General features: G+C 45.1%; 1 protein-coding gene across 1 annotated transcript in view; it reads right to left on the reverse strand.

Annotated features, from left to right (window-relative positions):
• Positions 1-27,936, reverse strand: part of LOC147712852 (acidic mammalian chitinase-like) — a 68,805-nt gene that overhangs the window by 15,520 nt on the left and 25,349 nt on the right. Inside the window, exons 2-10 of the mRNA XM_086923516.1 lie at positions 20,337-20,469; positions 15,431-15,460; positions 12,276-12,477; positions 11,218-11,274; positions 10,283-10,448; positions 5,448-5,572; positions 2,568-2,691; positions 292-477; positions 71-187 (exon numbers count right to left, since the gene is read on the reverse strand). Coding sequence (XP_086779642.1) covers positions 71-187; positions 292-477; positions 2,568-2,691; positions 5,448-5,572; positions 10,283-10,448; positions 11,218-11,274; positions 12,276-12,477; positions 15,431-15,460; positions 20,337-20,361 — 1,032 coding nt within the window. The 5' untranslated portion in view covers positions 20,362-20,469. The remainder of the gene's footprint in view (positions 1-70; positions 188-291; positions 478-2,567; positions 2,692-5,447; positions 5,573-10,282; positions 10,449-11,217; positions 11,275-12,275; positions 12,478-15,430; positions 15,461-20,336; positions 20,470-27,936) is intronic.

Raw genomic sequence — 27,936 nt, forward strand, 5'->3', positions numbered from 1 at the left:
TCACACTGAGAACCTGCTCAGTGCATGCCCTGCACACACTACACTCAGACCAGCAATGAACACCACTTACCTTGTGCTTAAAGCTCTCCTTGTTGTCATATCCAATCCACTCGTTGCCTTTGCAGGCGTAGGGCACCTTCTGGTCCTCGATGAAGTGGAGCTCAGCCCCTGCTAGGAATGTGCAAATCTGCCGGAGCAGCCACATATTAACACAACTTGGATTTGGAGAAACACAATAAATAAATAGGATAACTATTTTATTCTTCCAGATGTTCAACCATTCAAAATTACCTCGTAGTAGGCCCAGAAGCCGGCTTCACGAGTGTAGGTTCCGGCAGACCCTGCCCCTGCTGCTGGGGCGCCGACTTTGCAATTACCCGCAGTAACAAGTCTGAATGTGCGGCCGTAAGTGGGGAACCCCATGATCAGCTTCTCGGATGGCACGCCATTATCCCTCCAGTAATTCATGGCATACTCCTACAGGTAGACAGATGGAAAACACGTCACCAGCGGCAGGCATGCACACAGAGTGAGGGGTTACTGACAGAGACCAATGCACCCAGGGGAGTCAACACCCAAGTCAGAGACCAGAGGATCCAGTGGACAGGCCATATGTGGTTATCAGAACACCCAGATAAGACATCAACAGCTGTGACCACAAGAACCATAAGAGAGGTTTCTGACAGCCGCAAGAACCTGGTGATAGGTCACTTGCGGCCACACAACTCCCAGACAGAGGTTCATGGGAGTAATCTGCAGAGCTAAGGGTTGCTGGCTAATTACAGTATCTAAAATCTAGGTCCCCAGCTCCACTAAGTAAATAGGACAATCTGGGCGGTAAGTGCAACGTCCAGTGGGGGCTACACTGCTATCGGTAGAAGTGGACAGAAACTACAACTCCAAAGGGGCCCAGGGCTATGACAGGGCCATGAAACCCAGGAAACAGATCACGGGAGGATACGGTATTGTGGTGACAAATCCCTATCAGCACTAACAAGTCACAAAGCTGAGGGGATACATCACTAGCTGCCACAAGGCTCCCAGAGAGCAGGTCATGGCTTCCATAAATAGATAACCAGCAACCACAACACCCAGTGGTCAAGTAAACAGCAGCAGCCTCAACATCAAACAGACAGTTCAACGACAGTGGTCCAACAACCAGAGACGAAATCACCAGTTGCAGATTATTAATCCATGGAGAGGTCACTGGGGTAGCCCAAATAAAAACACAGTAGGCCTCACTAGCATTGGTACAACACTGAGTGGACGCAGTACTGGGGATAGCCAGAATACACCCCAAACAAGCCACCAAACCAGGGCCCAGCTCCCTCTGACCCAATAGCCAGAATACACCCCAGACAAGCAAACACACCCCAGTCAAGTCACCAACCCAGGGCCTAGCTCCCTCTGACCCAATAGCCAGAATACACCCCAGACAAGCAAACACGCCCCAGTCAAGTCACCAACCCAGGGCCTAGCTCCCTCTGACCCAATAGCCAGAATACACCCCAGACAAGCAAACACGCCCCAGTCAAGTCACCAACCCAGGGCCTAGCTCCCTTAGACCCAATAGCCAGAATACACCCCAGACAAGCAAACACGCCCCAGTCAAGTCACCAACCCAGGGCCTAGCTCCCTCTGACCCAATAGCCAGAATACACCCCAGACAAGCAAACACACCCCAGTCAAGTCACAAACCCAGGGCCTAATTTCCTCGGACCCGATAGCAAGACACACCCCAGACAAGTCACCAACTAAGGGCCCAGTTCCCTCAGACCCGATAGCCAGAACACACCCCAGACAAGCCACCATCTCAGGGCCCAGTTCCCTCAGACCCGATAGCCAGAACACACCCCAGACAAGCCACCATCCCAGGGCCCAGTTGCCTCAGACCCGATGGCCAGAACACACCCCAGACAAGCCACCATCCCAGAGCCCAGTTCCCTCAGACCCGATAGCCAGAAAACACACCAGACAAGCCACCAGCACAGGGCACAGTTCCCTCAGACCCGATAGCCAGAACACACCCCAGACAAGCCACCAACCCAGTGGCCAGTTCCCTCAGACCCGATAGCCAGAACATACCCCAGACAAGCCACAAACCCAGCGGCCAGTTCTCTCAGACCTGATAGCCAGAACACACCCCAGACAAGCCACCATCCCAGGGCCCAGTTCCTGCAGACCCGATAGCCAGTTCACACCCCAGACAACCACCAACTCAGCGGCCAGTTCCCTCAGACCAGATAGCCAGTACACACCCCAGACAAGCCACCAGCACAGGGCACAGTTCCCTCAGACCCGATATCCAGAACACACCCCAGACAAGCCACAAAACCAGCGGCCAGTTCCCTCAGACCCGATAACCAGTTCACATCCCAGACAACCACCAACCCAGCGGCCAGTTCCCTTTGACCCGATAGCCAGAACACACCCCAGACAACCACCAACCCAGCAACCAATTCCGTCAGACCTGATAGCCAGTGCACACCCCAGACAACCACCAGCACAGGGCACAGTTCCCTCAGACCCATCTCACCAAAAGCGAATTGAGCCAAATGTGAACTTACAGTGTTAAAGTAAACGAAATCGCCTTTGTCCTCGGACCCCACATGGAGAGGGCTGTTGTGCCCAGTGAAGGTGTCCCAACCTCCGTGGAAGTCATAGGTCATCACGCTGATGAAATCTAAAACTCTGACAGAAACAGGAAGAAAGTCTTAAAAGCAGTGTTAAGACAACAAATCTTGAAGAATGGCTTCATTCAGTGTAAAACACTCTGTGCAAGGAAACGTTGTGTTTCATTGTTTATGCCAATTCATGTTTACACCTCAGTGTAATCAAAGCAGCAGTTGCTTCAAGAAATCAAGAAAGAGTATGCATCTCATCTTGAGGGCTGACGTCTTGAATCTTACATTGTTTCCTAATAGGACACGCATAATAAATTGTAATGCAGGATTCTGTACTGCTGTTCCTCGTTGGAAAGACTAACCCCCAGATGCATCAAGAACCCATTTTGCTATTCCTTAATAGCGAAAAATAGCGATTCGCTAATAAGGAATAGCAAAATGCTATGCATGAAGAAATCACAAAAAAATAGCAATTTTTTTAAATTCCGTAATTGCGACTCGCAAATTGAGAGTCGCAATTAAGGAATACCTCCCCATTCATAAGACATTCTCAATTTGCAAATCGCAATTAGCGAATCGCAAATTGAGAATGCGATTTCAAGGGTGCAGGGGGGTCCAAGGGACACCCTGTTGCACCCCTTAAATTGAACTGTGCACATATGTTGCGCACACACATGCCCTTAGGGCATGTGTGTGCGCAACTTGAAACTTTGAAAAATGCACTTTAGTGCATTTTTCAAAGTTTTTGCAAATTACCATGAAGTTCAACTTCATGGTAATTTGCAAGCACTATTAGCGAAATCGCTATTTTTTTTTTAACTTTAATACATTGCTTTTAAGGAATCTCAATTTGAGATTCCTTAAATGCAAGTAATTGCAATTTTGCGATTTCTTAATTTGCGATTTTTGCATTTGATGCATCCCAAATGCAAAAATACCGGTTGCAAAGGGGCAGATTCTGAGAATCTGCCCCTTTGCTAGCGGATTTTACCTTGATGTATCTATGCCTAGATCCAACAGTGAGCACTTGAAGACGACTTGAGTCCTATTGAAAAACACAGTATAAAAAATGCACCTTGACCACTTATGTTTTTTCTATTTAGCGCAAGGTTGTATATATTTTATAGAAAAGATGCTTTCTGGGAGGGAGGAATGCAATATTAATGCATTTCAATTCTTGTGCTTGAATGAGAAACTAAATGATTAATTGTTAATGAATAACATCTTGAATAGTATCTGGTGAATGTGTATAATTTGTCTTTTTAAGAAACCGCAAGTTTTTATATAGCTTAAGGGTCTCTTTCGTGTAACCTATGTGTTTTGTATATAACAAATTAACAAATAGGTAGCAAAGAACACAAAGTTCAATGCTTAATTTGCTGAAAATGTTTCCTTTTTTGTTGTGTAGATTATTTTCAACTTAAAATAGCCCTTCTATTCTGTTCTGCTGTGGAAGTTTTTTGTGATGCTTCCCTGGTAATGGCTGTGGAACAGACAACATGCAGTGAAGAGTGTTGTTTCTCATTTTCGTTATGTACTAAACTTTATCCCCCAAGGAGGTGCTATTTTACATTTAAAGAAACAAGAACCTGCTTAGATAGTGAAACATAAGACGGCTACCTCTGCTGAGATGTGAGTCCCCAACATTTAGAGGAATGAGAGCAAACTGAAGAGCAGAAAAATCAAGTTGGATCGATAGAAAGACAGTATCACGAGAGAGTAGTGGAACAAGTGAACCATGGGCTCTAGTGAAAGGACCCCTCGGATAATGTTTAAAATACACGTGAAATCACCTTATTCACAACGTTTGATTTTTTGTGAAATAACTATTATTGTAATACAAGGTTCAAAGTCCCTACTGGAGAACCAACCTGTACTCTTAACAAACCACAAGGACAATTCTTTTTTTTTAGTCCAACAAAATATTTTGTATTGTACATAAATCACTGAACATGGCTGTCAATAGAACAATACAGAATAGGGTAATAAAGGGACTCAAGTGCAAAAAGTGACTTTGTGGTGATATGTGAAAAAATGTGCTGTACATATATTACACAAATAAACAACACTTAGGGGCAACAGGAGTAATGAAATGCTGTCCAATGCTTTCAATGGATGAATACAAGACAAAGAATGACTTTGTGCTGGGGCCTATGCAACTGCGTAGACTAGCGTGACTACAATGTCGACGTTTCGACCCCAAAGACTGGCGCAGCTTACAATGCGTCAAGGGCGGGACTTCCTCAGGACAAAGGATGGGTGAGCAATAGTTGACAGCCGAAATAAACTGAAGAGGAATCCTATATAATGAATAGTGAAAGAATCCTGGAGAATTTAGCATCAGTAGACGCACACCGAGCGGTTCTGGTCTGGGAAACTTCAAAACTCAGTGGAATAAGACGGAGGAATTCACGTCTCCTGCTTCTCCCAGCAACGACCGCGAAGCTGGTGGCGTTCATTTAATCACTTAATCTCCAACCGGCTTGTGGAGACATTTAGAATTTTGAGCAGTTTCTCAGACGGATGCTAAATTCTCCAGGATCCTTGCACTATCCATTATATAGGATTCCTCTTCGGTTTATTTCTGCAGTACAATCCTCTTTAAGAGGAAGCGGCCTGTTAATATCCTGGTTTCTCTATAAGCTGGTCCCTCTCAGCCTTTCTAAAAGGTTGGTGTTGTTGGTTTGGTAGCTTTAGTTGGCTGATAATTACCTGGAAGTAGTAGAACTAATGACCGAGCCAAAGCAGCATAAACACTGCAGAGGAAAACACTCAGAGGCTCTACAGTAGCTTGTAAACAGCAGTCTGAATTCCTTTACTCACTTTCCGACTTCAGCAATTTCATATCCGGCGTCGATGGTTCCTTTGCCTGCAGACACCGCAGCGGTGACCAGCAGACGGGGCAGCCCTTTGGATTTTGCTTCTGCCTCAAATGCTTGCAGCAGTTCCTAGAAGCAAACACATTGCTTAATTTTTGCTGGTTCTTGCCCGTGGTGGGTACCGGCGCTCATTTTTCAAAATTGCAACTTTTTGTGCAGCATGAGACTTTGCTCACGAACGAAAGATAGCTAAATAGATGAGGGTTAAAGAAGATGGAAAGAAATTCAAGAAAACAGTGGCAAAGCCGAAAGCAGAGGTTGAAAAAGAACATGTAAGAGTGAGATAATTGGGCAGGAAGTGGAGGGTGGAGGTAGAGCCATAAGGTGGAAGCAAGGCAGCCATGTTCTCTGCGATCCCTGGCCTTTCGGCAGCACCAGAGCCTGCTGCCACCGCCTCTCCTGCATTCTTTTCCTGGCTTCTTGTAAAAAAGAGGAAGCAGGAAGCACCTTGGCTCCCACGCTTCCCGCACAGTCCTGCCAAGTATCACGCTTCACTTGTGACACTAACGCATTTCAGTGCGGTGATCGCATCACCGCACTGAAATGCATTGTCACGCATATATAGCGCCTACTGAGCTGTTAGCAGGAGCGCTAGCAACCAGACACCACTGACAGTACAGAAACTAACGCTGGAGGGAGAAGTGGCAGTGCGCCCTGCATACAGCTCCCGGGGCCGCCTTGGAGTCTGCAGCTATGGCTGCTAAGTGTTACAATGTAACATTTGTAGTAGGATTCACCACCGGCAGCAGCAGGGTATATTTGCTACATTCCTATAACTTCTGTGACTCAGAGTCAGGAGTTTAGGACGAGATTTGTAGCACACACGTCACGTGACATCTTGCTGCCCCCAGCGGCCGGACTCGGCAGACTAGCACTGCGGTTAATTTAAATAAATACCAATGTGTGATCTAGCACTCAGGAGCCGACTCACCGGGGCGCTTGTGGTTGAGTGAACAACCCGGGGCAGGCCTCCTTGCGCTGGAGTTGTTCACACATAAAGTGCGCCAGTGAGTCTCTCCACACAGCTGCTGAAAATCAGAAGGTGGATTCGTTGATGCCAAGTCAAGCCTGGAGTGTGAACTCTTGCTTACTTCCCCACGCTTGGCCTCGGCTCTTCACCGCATTTGCGCCGACTATCGGCAGGACCTACCACGCGACCGGCCTTGGGAGCCCCACCCTGAAACAAGACATCTTGGAAATGCTGGGCACTACAGGTAGAACAGTGAGAGTGTGGTGTGGGAATATAGCGGCCAGGGGTGGGTGATGGTTAGGTATCAAAGGTGTGCGATTGGTGGCAGGAGGCGACATTTCTAGAGGCTTTGCTTTTCAGCGATATTCACTCCACACATTGACCACGGCTCCACGTTCTTTAAGAGGCTTGCGTGAATGAGAAAGGGCTTTGCTGCATAGTGATCAAGTGTGTGTTTCTGTCCCCTCCTTTACGTTTGCAGGTTATTTCTGAAAATCTCTGGGGGTAATTTAAAACATGTTTCTGACAGTCCTATGTTGTCTGCTATGTTGTATGAGAATCTACTGCGCCGGCCTCAGCCTGTGAGGATAATGCAAAATGGTGTTTGACAGCCTGTCTTCTGCTAGTCAGCTGAGACTGTGTGACTCTTAGGCAGCTCAGATGCCTCCGTGTGTAAGATGTTCATGTTGGGCTCTCGTATATCCTTCCTGTTGGACCGGGTCCCACTTGGAAAGAGACACAGTTTCTGGTGCTTTGCAGTAAAAAAAAATTGTAAATTGGTACTTGTATAGTGCACTACTCACCCGCAAGGGTCTCAAGGCACTTGTACGAATACCGCTGTGGAACCCATCCTGACTTTCCCTGTGAGGCATCCACTCCTGTGCACCCCCAAGGTGGAGGCCAGGCATCCTTAGCGTTGTGGGGGCCGTTGTGGAGATTAAGCAAGCTATTGCATTGAGTTGCAGAGTGGGACTCCATGATTGGTATAGGCACCAAGGCGAGAATTATCAGATTCGTGGAATTTTGAGCCCAAGACCCGCTGAGGCGGGGAATTGAACTCTGGTCCCAGGCTAGACCTCTGCATCAGGGTCTGCCGCTCTAATCATTGAGCCACACTTCTCACTTTGCAGCAATTTTAAAATCTTCTTGGAGTTTCTTGTTGCTCAAATGAGTGTGAATTCTGAAAATTATATGTTTCCCTTGTCTACATTGCTTGATTTTTGCTTGCAAGAAAGTGTCACTCATGGTAGTTTAAATGTAACTCATAATTGCACTGAAATTATTTGAATGTCACACATAGCTATCTGAAACCTTGGCAGCTATGCCCACAGCCAATCAGTACTCTGCAACACTCTGCAACACTCTGCAACACAGCATTGTGATTGGTCTGAGCACCGTGATGCTCAGCCAGGGGCTGTAGGAGTGGGCATGTTCTCCATGCAGGCTGTAATGCAGCCTGCATGGAGATCAGGGTAAGGGCCGACCAAACAGTCAATGCTCACTTAGGAGATTCATGCCACTCCTCTGCTCTTCAGCCCTGCAATGCCCCCTCACTCAAGCTGCCGCAGCAGGAGGACAAAATGAAATGATAATACCATTAGTTATTGTCATTTAATTTTTTCCTTTCTTTTGCTGCTTAAAGGTATTGGGACGACGCTACTCCGCCTTAGTGGGGGAGCTGCCACTGCTGGCTGTACAGTATGAACAAATTAAAAAGAAAATAAATTGTTTCAGATGTTACCTGTGATGAAGGTCACAAATGGTTCCTATTGATCCTATTAAAACTCCACGCAGGAAATGGTAAACCACTTCCAAAGCCACCCATCCTCAATAGTTCTGCTCTTGATGAGCAGCAGGATCCAGAGTTCATCAGAAGCCAGAAGAGGGACAGTTTGTTGCCTTTCGCGTAGGATCCCTGCTGGGTGGAGCATGAGGTCAGTTATGTTACTGCGCATCACACTGAAGACCCGTCTTGTTGACTCCCAACTGAAAGAGCCTATAGCCCTGCTGGAGTGGGCGTCTGACATTCATTGTGCCACACATTTTGACCAATCATTATTTTGGTCTTATCCTTTGTTGTATACCATCAGCATTTGGAAAGCCAAATAGCAGAAACTTGTGAGGAGTGCGTCATCTTTTCTCTAGCACTGCGCTGAGGGCTTTGGTCTCCCCACTTCACCACCATGAACCTTCGCATCACCCTGTAGTGATTCAGTGCCCTTCTCTCCAGTGGCTTCTCTGAGAGCGAGGAGGATAGAGTCACTCCTGCACACATCCAGCCTTTAGGGATCCCCCCCAAGGGCAGGCCACTTATAATAGGCCAGGGACAGGCGAGCTGTTAGTGCTGCGCAATGGGACTCCTGAGCAGGGTGGGAGGAGAGGAGACTGAGGCAGAGGCTTGTGAGATGGCTTTCAGCCTGCAGCGCGTGCTTGGGGTAGAGGGCCTGTGCTGCTGTGCCCACAAGCCTTCGACTGTCAGCACTTCACGCCTGCCTTTCTGTGCCAGTAGGAGGGTGCCAGGATCCACCTTAGGGCACAGAACCAACCTGGGCCTAAGGAAAGCCAGCCTTGAAGAGCCAGAAAGAGAATGAGAATCTAAGGTAGGGACTGTGGGTTCTCCAAGGTTAGGACCATGCAAAAATGATGAGAAAAACCAGGGTGAGAAGTGGGTTGGAGGATTAGAACAGGACCAGGTTCAAAACGTACAGCAGTACCCACTACTGGGGAGCAAACCCTTCCACAGAACTTCAGTTCAGCAAGGAATTCACCCGGCCCCAGGGTTGTGAAAGCCACATAGACTGCACTGTGCTGGGTCATTGGGCTTCATTCCTATTGAAATGTTCCTGGGCTAGATCACACCACCACCCGACACAACTCTTTTGATCGAGGCAGTCTAACCAACTGTGACGACTGTCAACATAGCCAGACATTCTTCTAGAAATATTTGTCTGTAATGAATCTGCCTTTTAGGAAAGCTCCATAACCCAAAAATCTGGCTTTGCCGAAAATACCTTGTCAGTTTTGGTATCTCCAAAACTAACTCCCTCCCCCACATTACCCAATCACCGCCTCCCCTTCCAGAAGCTTCGGAGCCTCAGTGTTTTGGAAGATTTTAAGAATAAAAGAATGAGATCTATCTCGATATACTTTCTTGGCTGTAAGTATGCATAGAGCCTGGAAGCAGGCTATGCGGTGGTATTCTTTAGGTTTGTAGGTGTGTATCTCCTTGGCTCCCTCCCTCAGGTACTCAATGTCCTCCTCTGAGTTTTGACCACTTGGGGCAGCGGCAACCCACTGCGAGAGATGGGTACAAATTCACCATTAGCAGGCCAATGCCTTGCGGGTCAGCTGCATTAGTGTCTTTAGGGGCAAGGGGTCCCTTGGTGCCTGAAGGCCTTCTCACTGAATTCGGTGCTTCAGCTCCCTCTCAGAGTCTAATGAAGACAAATTCTTGTGATTCACAACGACCTCTACGCGCGCATGCTCACTGGGCAGGGCTGTGGTGAGGTCTTTCTGAGGGCTTCTCAGTATGCTCCAGGAAGGAGTACGGAAGGTGCCATATTAGGGCAGGATCATCTTATTTGTGGTCGCGTTCTACTTGTAAAGCTGTCTTCGACTAAGGAGACTTGTGTCCAGGATCGGCTAACACTAAAAACAAGCTCCCGGGCTCCTTACTGGCTGCAAACTAGGCGTTCTAGCCACACATGAAGTGCCAATTGAGGAAAGTATTAAGAGGAAAGCATTAAAGTGTTAGAAAATAACAAAGTTGCAGCTAAAACCAGTGTAGCGGTCGATGCGTTCATACGTACCCGACAGAGGACGGTGAAGCGCTGCTTGTCCTCCGGGGGGCTTCCTCGGGACCCTGGGTACTCAAAATCCAGGTCGATGCCATCAAATCCCCACTGACGCAGCCAAGCGATCACAGAGTCAATGAAGATCTTCCGGTTTTGAGCGCTCGCGACCATTTCAGTGAACCTGGGAACAGAAACAGTAGTTTGTGGGGTGGTCCTGCTTATCAGCCGCCTTTATACCTGGCACAACCATCCATAAAATAGTTGTACATTATACAAAATGCCACAATGCAATTGATAGTGTCCTAGTGCAAATTAAAACCAAAAGGCCCACTTCTAGACCTGCCCACCAAAGACCCCACTTCAATTTAAATATAATTGCACCTGTCAAACTATTTAAAAAAACAATGTTTGACAGGAGAAGATGAACCTATGAGCTATGTGGACTATTTTAAATGTATATACCATAGAGATTTAACTCTATTATTTTCTATTTGCTATTTTTGGTTGTCTCTTTCGTACCTGTTAGTAGTTCAGGTCCCCTCAGTGTCACTGTGGTAATACTATTCACTGAGATTTGTTTTTTGGGATTTAGGTGGAATGTGAAAATTCTCGAAGCGCATTTATTCCACCCATTTGATTTTGCTTCAGTTACAGACTAATGAAGGTGATGGTTATGCCTAATTGGTGAATTTGTTGGGTATGTTGTTGAAAAGTACTAATTTCAGGAAAAAGGACATTACATAATAAAAACACAAGCCTGTGAGGGCTCCCCTGCTGCCACTGAGTGAAATAAGCATGCACTGCATTTATGGCGGTTTAGGGCTCACCACGACTGGGGCTTCATGGAGTGTTAGTACTCGAATCTGTGTAACACGTGCATCTAAACTACATAAAACAAAACATGGAGCTGTAATTAAGATTTCAAAACCATCATCCTGGAGTGTTCGTACTTCTGTGTCCCGAAGTTCCATCCCCCGATGGCCAGCAGGTTGACGAGCTTGGAGTTGCTGCGAAGAAGAAGATGACATTGTTATGTTTACCACAGTGCAAGTGATGGACAGCTGTCAGATGCCTGCCTGAGTGCACCTTTTGTACATCTTTTCCCGCTTCGTTTCAGATTTTGTCCCCATACCTCTTGATGAAAGGGGCTCCCGCATCTGCCTTTGAGAGCCATATTATGGTTATTTTTGTAATCCCTATTTTAGAACTATACTTTGATACATTAATGTTAACTATACAAACCTGTCGTGTTTCAGACAGAGAGTGTGTTTCATACCTTGAACTGGAACGTTACAAGATGGGGGCCAGAGGGGCATTATGCACCAGGCCGGCACTTTTCAGGGCCCGCACTCACACAATATCTATACATGGATTTCTAAAGCAAGGCTGCACTGTTTATTAGAGGATACGGCAAACAACACCGCCTACCACTGGATGACACCAGATGTGTAGGCGCTGTCATGCTTTCGTCTTTCCCACGAGGGCGTAGATATTTTATTTACAACAGAACACCAAGTTGTCAGTGCAGACATGATAACGTCTGATAGGCTTGATCACGAAGCCCTGATTCTCTTGCACCCTTTTCAGCTCATTCTTTCTCACTAGAGGGAGCCTCAGATGCATCACTGTCTTGATAACTAAGCCTGAGACTCATGCATTGGAGCACTCTCAGTGCCTTTGAATCTTACACACTCTTCAATTCTCTCCCTCATTTTAGGCCCAGTAGCCATTTTGGCTTTCCTGGAGTCTCACACCAGGGAATCATTATTCTGTAAAAATAAAAAACTACTTTGGGCCCCAAACCTCTTTCCTGTCTTGGAGATCTCACCACTCCTAGACCAGCCACCCTATATTCGATGTCATCACCCATCCTCTAGCCCCTCGCTGTCAGCCACAATTATTGACATATTATGGAATCTGAGGGATTTAAAGGGGTAATGCTTCTCTCAGTGATGCTTTATGAGCCCTTTAAGGGAGTGAAGGTTGGTATTCCGAGGCATATACTGACTGTGACTTGAGGTTGTTGAATTGCTTGTAAAGGACGTCGTCGTTCCACTCATAGGGCGCGATCTTGTGGTTGCTCATGGTGGCGAAGGCGTAGACCAGGTGGGTGCAGAGGCAGGGGTCCACATCCGCCGGCATGTACTTGGCTGGCACCGGCCGGTACTGGGACCAGTTGGTGAAGTAGCAGACCAGTTTGGTGGCAGGCACTACAGGGTGAGAGGAAGCAGAGACTGTGGTTACATGCAAAGCCAAGGCCAAGAGGTGCACCAGACAGCGCGGACTCTGGGAGCTTTCAGAGGGGTCCATGCATTTGAAAGGTCTATTGGGCTGGGGGTGGGATCAGGTCATTTCAAAGTAACAAATGACTGCATCTGCAGAGCAGGCCGCTCCTCTCAGTGCACCTTCACATTTTCCACTTGGCGAGTATATCTCTGGAAGCAGTGGATGTAGCACAAGTTTGGAGTTGGGCACTGTATGGTGAGGAGAAGTACAGTCTACAGTCACAGTATAAACAAAACCTTGGATCTGATCTCAAAAGTCAGCAAACGGCTGGATGTGTGACAGGCTGCTGCCTCCGAAGGGTCAGTATTACTTGACCTTGTCAGCCTTTTTGAGGCATCAACCAGCCACAGAATATCCTGGCCAATCAGCTGTGGGTTCATTGCACAGTATAATACCATGCTGGTCACACAGCTCTCCAACACACCCACACCCACATTCATGGGAAGCGTTAGGCCCATTTGGCTTGGAACTCAATCTTAATGGGGGTCACTCAAATGTAGACATTTGTAATTCTTTTGTCATTGATAACATTAGTTTGAAAATGTAAAAAAATATATATGGTTAGGAGTTCTAATGCAGGCTTTGACACAACCTCTTCTGTGCCTGAACTGAGCTACTTTCTTCATTCGCAAAAATACTTTCTGGGATAGATAGATAGATAGATAGATAGATAGATAGATAGATAGATAGATAGATAGATAGATAGATAGATAGATAGATAGATAGATAGATAGATAGATAGATAGATAGATAACAGACAGACAGACAGGCAGGCAGACAGACAGACAGACAGACAGACAGACAGACAGACAGATAGATAGATAGACAGACAGACAGACAGACAGACAGACAGACAGACAGACAGACAGATAGATAGATAGATAGATAGATAGATAGATAGATAGATAGATAGATAGATAGATAGATAGATAGATAGATAGATAGACAGACAGATAGATAGATAGATAGATAGATAGATAGATCAATATCAAAACAATACCCTATCAGGTTTAGAGTACTGCAAAAAAGAAGCAGACAACTGTGGATGGGTCCCAAGTTTAAGTGGAGATCAGCTCCTGTATAGAGCACCCTACAACACCAGTGACACTCTGAATCTGCTCACCTCAAATGTCTGTTTTTCTAACAATATTCTTAGGCATAGGATTAGCACAGTACCATCCACATCGAGTTAGAAAGTGAAAAAGAGTTTGCCTAAAAGACTTTGCTAGAAAAACTGAAATTTGAGGTGAGCAGATTCCGAGTGTTGCTGGTGTTGTAGGGTGGGTGCTCTAAACAAGGGCTGCTATTTAACTAAACTTTGGAACTACCCATAATTATCTGCTTCTTTTTTCTGTACATATATATATTTATTTATACACAGAGGTTGAGGTGAATTGAAAAAAAGTAATTTTGTTGACCTGTGACCTTCAGGTGACTGCATAGGAAATAGCACACAACTTAAACGAAAAATAAATGCAAGTCAACCAAATCAGTGGGAAATACAGTTTTAAATTATGACATTTCTATTGGGTAATGTGATCACTGTTAATGTCAGAGTGTAGAAACAGAGAGAGACAGATTTTTTTTTCCTGTTTGGTACAGTGAAGAAGGGTAACTTGTGTCTTTTTAGTTCTACGAGGTCCCAGCCAGTGACAGAAAGCACTGTGAATAAGTCATTATTTGAACCTTGCATCACACACTGCATAAGGTAGGATGCTACAACATGCGCAAAAAGATTTCGAATAAAAGGTCAAAACAAATTGCTTGCAAAGTATAGATTTTAATAATATGCAATCATACTGTAGATAGTGCAAACGTATTTATAGTATTGTAAAAAGCACACACTCCATAGCTCAGCTGTTAACACTCTTACCGTATCTCTCAAAGGGAATAATTATTTGTCCTCACTTAGCTTCAACTGAGTATGTCAATTAAAGCCAATACTGACTTCCAAGCAGTCTTTAAATTTGCAGATTAACCAATTGCATATATTTGCATTTCTTGCAGGCTGCAGACACCCTAGCAGGAAGCTTGTTCATTGTTTAGCTGCCTGTCTCTCCCTCTGCTTCACAGCACAGGATACTCCCTCCTTTCCATTCCAACTTTGGCGTCTCAGTTGCCATAATTCACCGTCCCAGGATGTATGTCTTTTCACAAAAAGTAGGGGAACGGTTATGGTTAAAATAAAAAAATAGGGGCACGCCACCCCCACAGATCCATCCCACTTCGACGGACGTGTGTATGTGTTTATAGATATATTCTGTATGTGTGTGTTGTGTGTATATATGTGTATATATGCAAACAAGTCCCCGATAACGCGATGATCGAGCACCACAGGGTTAAAGACTCCAGAGATTTGTGCTTAATCCGTTTTTATTCTGTCTGGCATGGTGGTATGACGCGTTTCGGCCACCCCGGGTGTCCTTGCCCACATAGCACAACGCTCTACAAAAACAGGTAATATATTCCGCTTCCGCACCATGTGACTCATTATAACCTTGATCATGAAAAACAGACTACTCATTGTGAATTCACAGAAAAATGGAAATGTTTCTCCAGATATATATGTAATAAACCAAGTTACTTGTAATGTTTCAATAAAAGCCAATAAAAAACCACAATAAATCAATAATTATCTTGTACAATAAAGTCCTACTCTGCGTTGTTGTTGTTCTTCGATTATTGTATAATTATCTGAATAGATATTTTACATAGTACTTCATTATTAATATTATATTCAACAAAGTGCATTAAATGCCATCATACTATACTGAAAAACAGAGACAACGTTGTTGACTAAGAGAATAGATCAAACAAATAATCATAGCTTATGATATATTTATGTGTAGATGTATATATCTGTTAGACCGTTCTCACCTGTCTGCAGCTGCAGCAGCAGCGCCAAACCTATTCAAAAGGAGAGAAAGCATTAGGCATTTGTCCGAGGATCACTTCCAGGTCAGTTATTATGAAAAATTCAATATTTCTCCCAAGGTTCACCTGGCATCAGCAAGCTTCCCATCACCAGGCCCACATGGGTTGTGAGAACCAGCGCAAAAGTGTTCAGTGGATACACTCCCAGCGCTGTGAAATGCACGGAGGTGCTGTGCCAAAGTGTCGAGGACAGCATTTCCCTCCCTGCCTGACCCACCCACTGACCACAGGTTCTGTTTTCTGCCTTCGGGCATACAAATTATAAATCCTATGATCATAAAACCATAAAATCATAAAAGAATCATAGCCTCATTACAAATGGACCGGATTGGATTACAAATAAACCAGTAATCCCAATATTTTTGCCCAAACTGGGAATACCGCTGGTGCAGTTAGGCTGTGCTGTAGAGTGGAATGAAGAGTGCAGGTTTACTGCACCGCTGGTCACCTCAGATTGGGCACAAACTGGAATTGGAACTTCCACGGCACATTATGACAGTTGCAACTCTGGACAGGGTAAGCCATGCATCCCTTCCAAATTTTACTTCATTTTAAGTGCGGAACTTGAAATGGAGGCAATACCACGCTGCGTAAATACCACCCCAGGCGGTATGATTATTAACGGCGGTGCTGTGTGGCCTCCGAAATACCAGAGCACCATGAATGTGGCCCTCAGAGCGTGAGGGGCGGTGTTGGCAAGAAAAACATTCCAGTTAGTCTTTTTCCTAAAAATAAAAACACAACCTGCACACTTGTAAGGATGATTATTTTATTAGGCCAACGCACTTTTTTAATTCCTCTATTTCATGGTAACCTATGTACCCTCCTCACGAACGTATAATGCAACTGAAATAAGTAAACTGAAGGGATTACACGCAGACAGGTATGTGTAACAGCACTAGGTTTAATGACCGTTCATCTCCACAGCATCCAGAGAACAGCACAACTGACCCTGGATTTCAAACAGCAACATTCCATAACTATGGAGATGACATCACAGCTAGGAAAAGCAGATTAACTAATTACTACATAAACTGAAGTAAATCCTTCATTTTTAAGGAGGAGACATCTAATTTCACTTTACAGTTCCGTTATGAAGCATTTGTGTAGTGTGTAGTGTGTAGTGTGTAAGTGCCTCTATTGTGACATTATGCAACTGATCCACATAGGGCCTCCGCACTCATGGCGGAGGCGCTGAAGTCGTGGGGAGGACGGAGGCGCACTCATGGCGAAGGCCCCGCAGTCGTGGGGAGGGACGTGCACTCATGGCGGAGGCCCCTCAGTTGTGGGGAGGGACGTGCACTCATGGCGGAGGCGCCGAAGCCGTGGGGAGGATGGAGGTGCAGTCATGGCGAAGGCCCCGCAGTCGTGGGGGCACTCATGGCAGATGCCCACAGTCGTAGAGGGTTGGGTGCATTCATGGCAGAGGACCCACAGTCTTGAGGTGGGTCGCAATGGATAACTGCAGTACGGATGTCCAGCAACGACAACAGGGCCTCTGCCACATGTGCGGAAGCCCTTTGTGAATCGGGCCCTAAGTGTTTAATTGGAGTGTGTAGTAGCAGTATGAGAAGTATTCTGTGTGGTGCGTCCAGTGTTTACTTTATTGCGTTCTTAAGCCCTAGCCCCTTTACGCTTGGAAGTCCTCTCCTAGGCTCCTGCAGAAGGCCAGGTGTAAGTGAGGTCCCAGAGCTTATAAAGTAGACTGGAAGTGGTGGTTCAACTACTCCCAAACTCCAACACTAGTGGCTCCATCAGTTCTGTCATCTCATTTCTCCTCCCTGCTGAAGGGATGTAACTACATCTCTTAATTCTGCTTTAAGATTTGTGGGGAAAAATGCTTCAACACTTTTCAGTCTCTGATATTTTTTTCTTTGCGGTGATCTACCGGAAGGACACTTTTCTGGATCCTTGAATCCTCCAAGTGAGGGGTCAGAGTTCATATGCAGCTCCTTCTGCTCCCTGAATATCCATCATGAATTGGCCCTACAGAGGAAAGTGTGAGTTTCTGCTCCAGATTGTGTGTAGCACAGAAGGCACCGGTGGACTAGTTCAATGAGTTCCTGATTCTGACTAAAATGGTGATTCAATTCTAAATCATAGAGAATCTACAGTAGTAAATGTTGTTTTCCGGTATAGACGTCCAGGAAGCATGCTTTCACATTCTGATCTGGTTTCCTCACCAGAAATACTTACCTTTCATGGTGGAGGAAATTCATTTCAAGTTCAGAGTACTTCTCTTTAGCCTCAATTTTGAACCAAGATTATTCACATTTACCTCTGCCCAGACGACTGGCACATTTGAACCTCATATCCACACATACTCTTAAAATATCTAGAAGGAGGCTCTGAGACTCTTTGCTTTAAACGTCTATTTTGAAACCTTCCATTTCTTCGGGTTATCGGATCATTGCTGGACAAGGACTGAGCAAGGTCTGCCTACCATGGGTGCAAGTGTCTGACCATTATTGGCCAGTTACAAACTTCGAAAAAAGGGAACACAACTTCAGTGGTGGTTGGAGGTGATGCTTTACTTGAAGGCCCCCTAAACTCTGACAAATGAGGTGGCCAGGCTTCTCAGAGGCTCCTACAAGTAAAGATATCCTCAGTCTCCCAAGGTTCTACCTCCAGCTTTTGAATAATAGGATATTTAGTGATAGGGACAGGAGAGAGTCTCATTCTGCATTCCAGAACTAATGGTGTTCTTATCAGATTTACTGGGGGTACAAATGTGGGCGCTCCTGTGTTGCCTCAGGGTGTCATAGTCCACAGCAACTTTCTGCAACTCCAGTCTGTTTGTGGTGGGGGGTCTAATCTCTCCTTTTTCGACTCCGGTGATGTTAAGGGTACACATTATCTTTGACCAGGTGTGATTCGAAGTTTATTAGCTTGGGTCAATGGCATTTAACTCGTGTAGTAGATTTCACTCTTGCAGAAGGCTGTCAAGGGAGACCAATACAGACTTGTAAGGATGTGTGTGATGTGGTCAAACAGTCATGTTTAGGAAAACAACAGCATGGAGACCACCATTCCAAGGGGCCGGGACTGAACAGTTGAATGGGTAATTTCCTCCACTCACTTGAGGATACAAAAGATTGTACAGAAAAGCGATGGGGAGAACAGGGTTATTTTCTCTAGCAGTGGATTGGCCTTAAACAAGAAATATCAGCATATTACTATGCAGCAACAAACTCAGGGGACTCACTTCCAGACAACATGACGTCCCTTCCCAGTCCTCTTTCTTTCAGGAGCACTTTGAAAACGACTCTTTTCCTGATCACCTGTGTTTGATGTCATGACTGACTGACTGACTTATTTATTAAACGCGCAAATGTCGAGGTGTCTTGGCGCTGAATGAGAGAATGCTGCGCCACACTGATTAATCTGCCAGTTTGGGAAAGAGCCAGGGGGCATATTACCAACAACTAGCGATAATTATCGCTATGTTGGTTCAGTGGCGATATTTTTATCGCCGAGCTGCGGCGATTTTTATCGCTTAGGAACCTTGCTATTATCAAGGTTTATTTCCTAAGTGATAAAAATCGGCCGCAATGCATGAATATTGCTGAAAAGTCAGTGATATTCATGCATTAGCGAGCTAATGCTCTTAGCCATGTTATCCACCTCCTATTGGATAACATGGCTAAGAACTGCTCAGGGCAGGTGTTAGCTTTTGGTGATATTCACGCTCAGCACGAATATCTCCAAAAGTTGGTAATAGGAGATAGCAATGTTAGCGACTGTTTCCAGTCGCTAACATCTTGGCACGCCCACTTTGCATGTCATTAGTGATAAATATCACTGACATGCAAAGTGGGCCCAAGATGGTCGCTATCTCCTACTAGCTGTCGCTAACTGGTGTTAGCGGCAGCTAGGTAATAGGGAGATAATTTTATCTCCGCTTTCTTGGCTTTTAAAGCCAAAAAAGAGGAGATAAACCCCCTTGATAATATGCCCACAGGTCTTTATTTATTTCTTAAAGACGGTCTTTTTTTATTGTAGTGTGATCTGTACGTTCCATGGCTCCTCATGCTGCATAATACACCGTTTTTTTTTTTCTCTCCATTGCAACACGTTCTTCTTCTGTCTAAAGTTCACTATGCCTTTTTGGCACAAAATCGCTACTGCAAACTGTTGAATATATATTGCACATATATGTTCTTTCAAAAACTGAGCATGTGAATATGTTCTTGAATTTAGCGCCTTAACCACCCACAGCTCTAATGGCAATATAATGGATTCAGTGGAAGTCTCTTATTGTGAAATATCTAAACACTGAATCTACTGGTAAATTTGGTCTCTGGTGGAGTTCTGTGAACCAGTACCCTTGGCTTCAGTCTTCTCCATTTGTCGCTCACAAGTGAGAAGATGTAGGATCTGTAAGAGCAAGGAGGACCATTTGTATCTCAAAACGTTCTTGTCCTCTAACTATGTATATGCTATATTAGTTTTTTTTCCTTCTTGACTTTTATTTGCTCTTTCCTTTTCCATGCATTTGTGACTTGACTGCTATTTATTTATGCGTTTTTATATAGCACGGACTTTACCCGAAGGTGTCAGAGCGCTTCATATGTACAGTGCTCTGATACTCGGAAGGGTCTGTTCGGGCTATATAAAACTCCTCAAATAAACAGAAATAAAAAAAGAAATATGTTGGTCATTTGGCCAATAAACACAGATCAACCGCTGCCTTCGGCCTTTCCCCCATACAGCCGCCCATTTCTCCACAGCCACTTTCTTCCCTGTGTGTTTCCATGGGCTGCCTGTGAAGAAACACATCTGGAGTCATACTTGCTCTCTCTGTGGCCTCCGCCACGACTTGCGGTACTTGCATGAACGGTGCACTCACCAGCCCACAGCAGCATCTTCCCCATCGTTCTTCCTCTGGTTCCGCACTGGGACCCTCAGCTTCAAGCTCTTTTATACCGGGGCAGACAGACCTAATCAGGTGGGAACCACACACCTGTGCACGGACGCAGACCCTGTGGACCAATAACAACTCCTCATTCTCTGAGCAAACAGGCGCCTTCAATGCCACACCTCCAATGGCGCCATCTGCCAAGGTCAACCAACGCTTTGCAGTTTTAGTGTTAATTATGCAACTCAAAAACAAGTCCTCTGATAGCGCTCTCAATGCCACCACGGAGGAGCAGGTGGGAAATCATGCAGGACTCGATGCATACGTGGCCAATGGCCACGACATTAGTGTTGCCAGAGCTGTCAGCATTTCTGATGGTGCAACTGCAACGTACATTGCACCTTTTGAAGGCAGAATGCATGTTGCAGGCAGCTGCAGGTCAAGCTGGTGAAGAGAGGCACCAACCACTGCTTTTCTCTGACCTCCCAGCTTCATTTGCTGATAAACGATGTGATCAGGGGGGGAAAGGTACTTGCAGGTGGTCGACCATGTCTTATATCCCAAACCTCATAAAGCACTATCATCGCACTTATACATTTTTATCATACCCCATTCTTGGACTGTAGATGTTAGCCCACTATCACATGGATATAAACATCTGCTCTTGGAAGGCATTTTCTTCCCTCTGACCAAATTGCTGATGAATCTTTGATTATCTCGAAAAAGATTCAAGTATTGATGAGACCGTGTTACAGTGTACACATTTATAAAATGCATAAACACACATGTCAACATATCAGCTTTTCTGGCACACATGCACCCCCCCCAAAAAAAAATAAGAAAAAAATAAATAAATAAATATATATATATATATATATATATATATATATATATATATATATATATATATATATATATATATATATATATATATATATATATATATATATATATATATATATATATATGTAATGTAATGTAATGTAATGTAAACAGCTATTTGTAGAGCGCAAACTGTCGCTCCCGAAGGAGCATCCTGGCGCTAGAAAAGTAGCTTCTATGGAATATCCAGAGGAGCGCTAGATGGCAGCAAGCACATATGATTCTGGCAGGTTATATATCCAGGTATTAAGTTTCTTTCTGAAGGCCGCTTCGGTGTGTTGCATTCTAAGGTCATTTGGCATGGCATTCCAGGCTTTGGGGGCAAGGACGCCAAATGATTTACCTCCTTTCATTTTAAGATGACATTTGTGAACTTTAGCAAGATTGAGCCCCGCTGATCTCAAAACTCTAGTTGGATTGTAGCGAGATAGTCTTTTCGACAGATACTTATGTCCAATATTGTTTAAGGCTCTGTAGGCAGTTACTAAGATCTTAAAGAGAATTCTTTTATGCATCGGGAGCCAATGCAAAGTTCTAAGGGCTGCCGATGCAGAAGATCTCCTAGGAAGTTTTAACACTAACCGTGCCTCCGCATGTTGGACACTTTGCAGCTTCTTTAATGTTTGTTTCTTTATTCCGGCCATTAGGCCATTACAGTAATCTAGGCGGGAAAGTAGGAGTGACACTGCCACAGACTTTCTCGGTTCAATAGGAAGAAAGTCAAAGAACTTCTTCAGGGATTTTATCATATTGAAACAGCTGCCTGCTAGGTTTCTCACATGATGATCAAAAGAGAGGGAGGAGTCAAAGATATATATATATCAATCAAAAGTTCCAAATTGTGACTAGCGCTATCTCCTTTAAAAAGCGCAGCCTGCCGCAAATCCGGACACGGACCCAGAGTAAGTGCTTCAAAAGTTCTTTATTCTGGCAACGTCAAGACGCGTTTCGCAGCCTCAGCCGCTTGTTCACTAGACACACACATCCAAAAAACAAAAAAAAAAAAACAAAACAAAAAAAAAAATATATATATATATATATATATGTATATATATATACTGGTGCATATGAAACCAATCCTCTACCCTCCGAGCCATAAAAACGACCCTGCACCCAGTCCTAAAAGCTACTGCTCCCTCCCCTTAGCCCTAAAAACTACCCGGATCCCTGCCCCGTGATCCCTTACCCTGACACCCAAAACTACTCCCCTCCCTCCTAAAAACCAATCCCGACCCTCCGATGCCCTAAAAACTTCCCTGCACCTAATCTTAAAAACTACTTCTCCCTCCCCTAAGCCCTAAAAACTACCCTGATCCCTGCTCCCTAAAAAGTTTCCTGTCCCTCAAGCCCTGAAATCGACTCCACCCTCCCCTAAGCCTAAAAGCTACCCCGAGCCCTAAAATCTCCCCGATATTTCCCCATCCCTGAAAACAACCCGACACACCCAGCCCAAAAATCTACTTCAACCCATACAAACTATCCCTCACACCCCTTCACAACCCAGCCCCACTTACCTTACTGCGTCCTCTGGCTCTCCCGATCCTTCCTGGTTCCGACCACCACCAGCGAGACCGCGCGCTACCTTAACCACGCATATCCATAGTTAAGGCAAGCATGGAAACTCTTGCATTGGCAGAACACGCATGGCTGAGCCCTCGTTTATACCACTGATATCCCATAAACGAAAAAGGAAACCTGATCCCAGATTTACTAAGGGCTTGAGTTGCCTTTGCATCATGAAAGATGACGTAGGGCAATGCAAGCCCTTCATTGAGATTTGCTATGCCACGCAGAGCCACCTTGCATGGGTCTGCATGGCATAGTAAATCTGGAGTAACGCAAGGCAGCACCAGTCTGCCCGGCATTACTTTGCCCTGGGAAGGCGTTCCATTGGCGGAGTGTGGGCATTCCCACACATTCATCCATGGCTTTTGGGGCATTCACAGATTTACTAACAATAGTAAACCTGGGAATGCGTCAAAATGCAATGCCTTCAGAGGGGAGGCGTAACAAGGATAAATATATTTATTTATCCTCATTTTTCCTCTTCCTATGTGTGCTGCATTCTGCAGCATATGTAGAAAGAGGAAAAAGCCTCACAGGAATGTTTTTATGCACGAAGGTGTCCCTTCCTGCACACTACAAATCCTGCTTGCAACGCAGGCACCCTTGCAACATGGTGCGCGCTTGGGCGTAGGAAGCGGGGGTTATATAACTGTTGTAAGTAGATTAGGTAGGCAGCACGACACGTCTTCAGGTAATTAAGATATATTTATTAAGTTAGACAAGATAAGACAGCAGAGCAGTAAAACCTCACAGCTGAGAAGACCAACTGCCCAGGCTGGAATCTCCACACACCAGATGAAACACACTTAGGGACTATGGGAGATAGAGAAGGTAGGAACACTAAGAAAGGACTACAGACACCAAGTAGTCATATTGAACCAAGTAAGAATATACAACAATAACCCCCCCATATTTTTGAACGAGGGGGACAAGAGTGGTGGGACGAAGAGACAAAATCATTTTTGCTCTCTCTTTTTTTCCGCAGGGCTGTTAGCATGCTAAAGTGCTACTTATAATGGCCCTGCACTTGACCCATGACCTTCCTCCAGTTACATGACCACTTTAAGTGGGGTTTAGTGTGCTGGTGAAATACATATGGGACCAGAAACCGAACAGTGCTGTCTGAGTGACAGGCAGGACCAATTAGGTTTGCAAATTGTAATCCATAGGCAGCTTCCTCTATTTAGATTTCTCCCTGTTTGTAATGGCAACCTCCTGTGATCCTTTTATGGCTGCTTTTAGGGGGGGTGACACTGGCAGCACTTCGTGGTTCAAAATCAAATTGCAGTGTGATCATCATGCTAGAGGATGAGCTTGGCTGCAGCACTGGCGAGTGCAACAGGGGCTCACTTTCGCAACCACATTACAAGCACTTGACACTGGAGGTGAGTGCCACTCTTTGTCCAGTGTCTGGTTTGTACTAAAATTAAACCACAGTTATTGACATGACATGATTGATTCACATATATGGCCGCATTGCATTAAAATATTTATTTTCTTCTTCCATGATTTTGCAGTTGACATTAAACTTAGAAGACCACTGACATATTGCCAGCTTGTACTTTGCCAATCCAGCCCGTTGCCTGGCATGCAAGAATTCCCCTTGGTCAACTTGCCCTCTTTAATGATGAACAAATAGGAGTTATGTATCTTCATAGGGCTTTTATCACCTAGGGTAATTAGTTACAGGTATTTAGGGGCTCATTAGGATGGTGGGCAAAGCCCGCCATCCACACAAGAAAGACCCCTGCCATATTAGGATGGCTGAGGGGTCTGCGGCGGACGGAAAGACCGTCTGCCACTGTACCCCCCTGCATTTGCATGAACAAGGTGGCAGGCACCGCGCAGTTCCTGTCATGTTGTGCATGCAAATGCACAACATGCATTTCTGACATTGCGGTGGGTGCTGCTGACAGTACCGTCCGCCGCAATGTTAGGAATGCGGGATGTGCCCGCCAGTGCGGTGGGGGCATCATAATGCGTACGGTAGGACCGCTGCACCTATGGTGGGCGGTCCCTTCAGCTGTTGTGGTGGCCATCATAATAGAGTTGTTAGTGAGTAATAATTTCATATACCCTGGACTGCTGGTGTAGAACGAAAAATGATTTCTAAGGCTGATTCCAACAAACCTAGTAATAAGTAATACTATTGTATACCAGGTGTTCCCAAATGGAGGTCTGCAAACCCCAGGGGTCCGTGGCACATTCCCAGGGTGTTCACTGCAAAGTTCTTTGTATAACTGATGTTCAGTGCTAAAGTGCATATGCTCTCTGTATAAATGACAGTCATTTTTGTTTTTCACTATTGTAAGGCTACCTTGCCTATAGGCTATCATGGGGAATGCTGGCTACAGTGGCTACCAGCATATCTTCCCATAGGAGCAAGGTAATACATAAAAGTCTGGTATCCCTGAATTCAGAATTTAATAACACATCTTTTAGGAAAGGTTGTTTTTAAATCCAGAGTGTTTCAGAACATCACTTTTAGAAAGGTGCTGTTCTCTTGTCTGACCTTTCTGTGTGCCTTGGAGTAATAATCTGAGCTTGAACTGTTGAGATTTAAGAGTTTATTCCAATAAATATGGCACAACAACAAACTTATGGGCCTGAAAAGGGCTGTGCCTGCCTTCCACAGTGCTGGCTCCACCTCCTGCTGGGCAGCTGACGACACTGCCCCTCTCTCTGAAAGGAAAGGAGAAGCCAGGAAAACAAAGTGCTCAAGGAACACCCAGAACTGGTTCGCACTGGGCACAGAGCCCTCCTGCACAAAGGGAACAAAGACTTTTAGGGGTATAAGTACAGGACCCCTGACTACAGAAAATTAGATCATCCTGGAATCAAAAAGGAACCTCTGCCAAGGAGAAAGCTGGAAGACTGAAGAAGGAAGACTGTCCTGCTGTTGCTTTGCTGGACTGACCTGCATTTGCTTTGCTGCCAAGGAGAGGGGAAGGACTTTGCTTTGTGCTGTGTCCTCTTGCTTGAAGGAATCTCCAAGGGCCTGAGAAGAGCTGGCTCCTTGTTAAGAAGTCCCAGGAACAAAAGGAGTTTACCCCTTGCTTCCCTGAACTCTGCTGAGAGAGTTCTGTTCTTCCTAGAGTGCTTGGGCCAGATGTGGTGCCTCTGGAAGTTGTACCTGTGTTGGGAAGCTGGAAACCAAGATTTTAAAGACTTTCTGCAAGTTTTAACGAATCGCTCGCTTGCGAAGCGCATCCCCATCAGTGCGAGGAAATTCCCGCCGCTACGAAGGCCGAGATCCTTGCAGCGCCTGTTGCCGCTGCCAGAGTCGTCGCATCCTTCGTTTGCGGGAAGATTACCATCGCTGCAAATATCGTCGCAGAGCCTGTCGTCACTGGGTGAGATCGTCGCATCGCTTGCTTGCGGACCGCATCACGTCGCTGCGAGAGTCGTCGCAGAGCCATCCCATCGAGGGGCCTCAAGAGGGGAAGATCACCGCTGAGCCGCGCATCCTCATCGCCCCGAAGATCGTCGCAACGTACCGTTTGCGAGCCGCTTCCACCGAAACCTGAGCACCGGAATCCACGCAATGTATCGCATCCCTACCCATACAGACCGGAGTCATCGCAACACACCCGCTGCTTACAGCGGGGTTGTCGCATCGCCTCCCCAGGGTCTCAGGAGTGACGCATCGCTTACTTTTCAACGCTACAGCTTTCACATGGAACTTTTGTCACATCTAAATGTACTGTTGGCTAAAACGTGTCGCAACTGTGGATTATTTTAACGCAACCTACAGAACAGTATTTTATGTGCATAGCTCTGTGTGTTACTGCTTTTGTCACATATATTCTTTTGTTACTGTGCAGTTCATAAGTTACAATCGTAATCTAGCACAGTGAGCTATGAACTGCCATCAAAGAGCTGAATGCAAACTGCATGGGACCAGTTAGTAGGTTATGTTTTTCCCCAGTCTTTCGATATCTTGCTGCTGCTAAAAAAGGTTTGTTGGGTAGAAATAAGTTCTTAATATTAAAGTCAATGCTAACCACTGTTTTATGTTCTGAATACTGAGGTTGAGCTTCTCTATACCAGGCACTCTTAAAAAATGCCTACCAGTATGGATGACATGTGAATCCTACATCTTGTAGTCCTCTTTGCTTTATGTAACATTTTCTATACACTGATTTACACATGTATGATTCATTGTCTCTGTTAAGTGTGTAATGTAAAGTACTCCGACACCCTACACTGGTATAAGAGGTGCTATAAAACAAATGAAATACATGTGACAGAGGGGCTAAGGAGAGATGAGGGAATCATTGAAGAGCCCCGAAAAAGATTGACGTATCCTGGTGCACAGTAAGGTCATCATTTGCTATTCTTTGGAAGCTAATACAATTGAATATACAATGAACACATTTTCTTAGGTGGAGATCCCCCACCAAAACCCCACTTTGCATATTTTTACAATATAAAATAATAAAATCTTTAGTAATTTCAGTATTTGTTTGGTGTGCACTTGTTTGTGTATTTTTTGCTAATGAGTGTTTTAATGTTTGAAATTTAGGGGCTCATTTACAAGCCCCTCGCTCCACTTTTGCGTCATTTTTAACATGGGAATGTGACACAAAAATTGCTTGGGGGTTCCTGGCTTCCAGTAGTGAATTAGTGGGGGTCCACAGGAGTCAAAAGTTTGGGAACTACTGATTTAGACAAAGTATTTGTTTAGAGAGCTCAGTAAAATTTTCTGCATCAATATATCTGCGCATATCTTTCCCATGTGTTGGAGTTTTCCAATGCAAGGTGAATTCAGGTGCATTCACGCATTTATCAAGTGTTGGTTGCAATTCTGTGAGCTCTCTGCCCTTAGTAGGGGTGGAAACCATACACCAAGACCCTGTTAGAGGGCTCCTTTAGGCATCAGCTTTAGCTCATATTGCTGCTGGTCTCAGGTAATCTAATCCTTCCTTGGACTGCTGATATGTTCTCCTGTTTGTACAAAAGATAAGCAAGTTAACCTACTACAAATATGTGTCCAGAAAGTGCTTCTGCAACCTTCAGGGATAGTAAACATTCATTAAAGATCATAGAGATCCACAGAACTCAGGACCTGATATGTGAAAAAAACAACTTACTTAATTTTGGTAGCGCTATTCAGGTGGATACTCTGTCTAACTGCAGAATC

The sequence above is a fragment of the Lissotriton vulgaris genome, chromosome 5 (assembly GCF_964263255.1).
Source record: "Lissotriton vulgaris chromosome 5, aLisVul1.2, whole genome shotgun sequence".
In the NCBI taxonomy this organism is placed as follows: Eukaryota; Metazoa; Chordata; class Amphibia; order Caudata; family Salamandridae; genus Lissotriton; species Lissotriton vulgaris.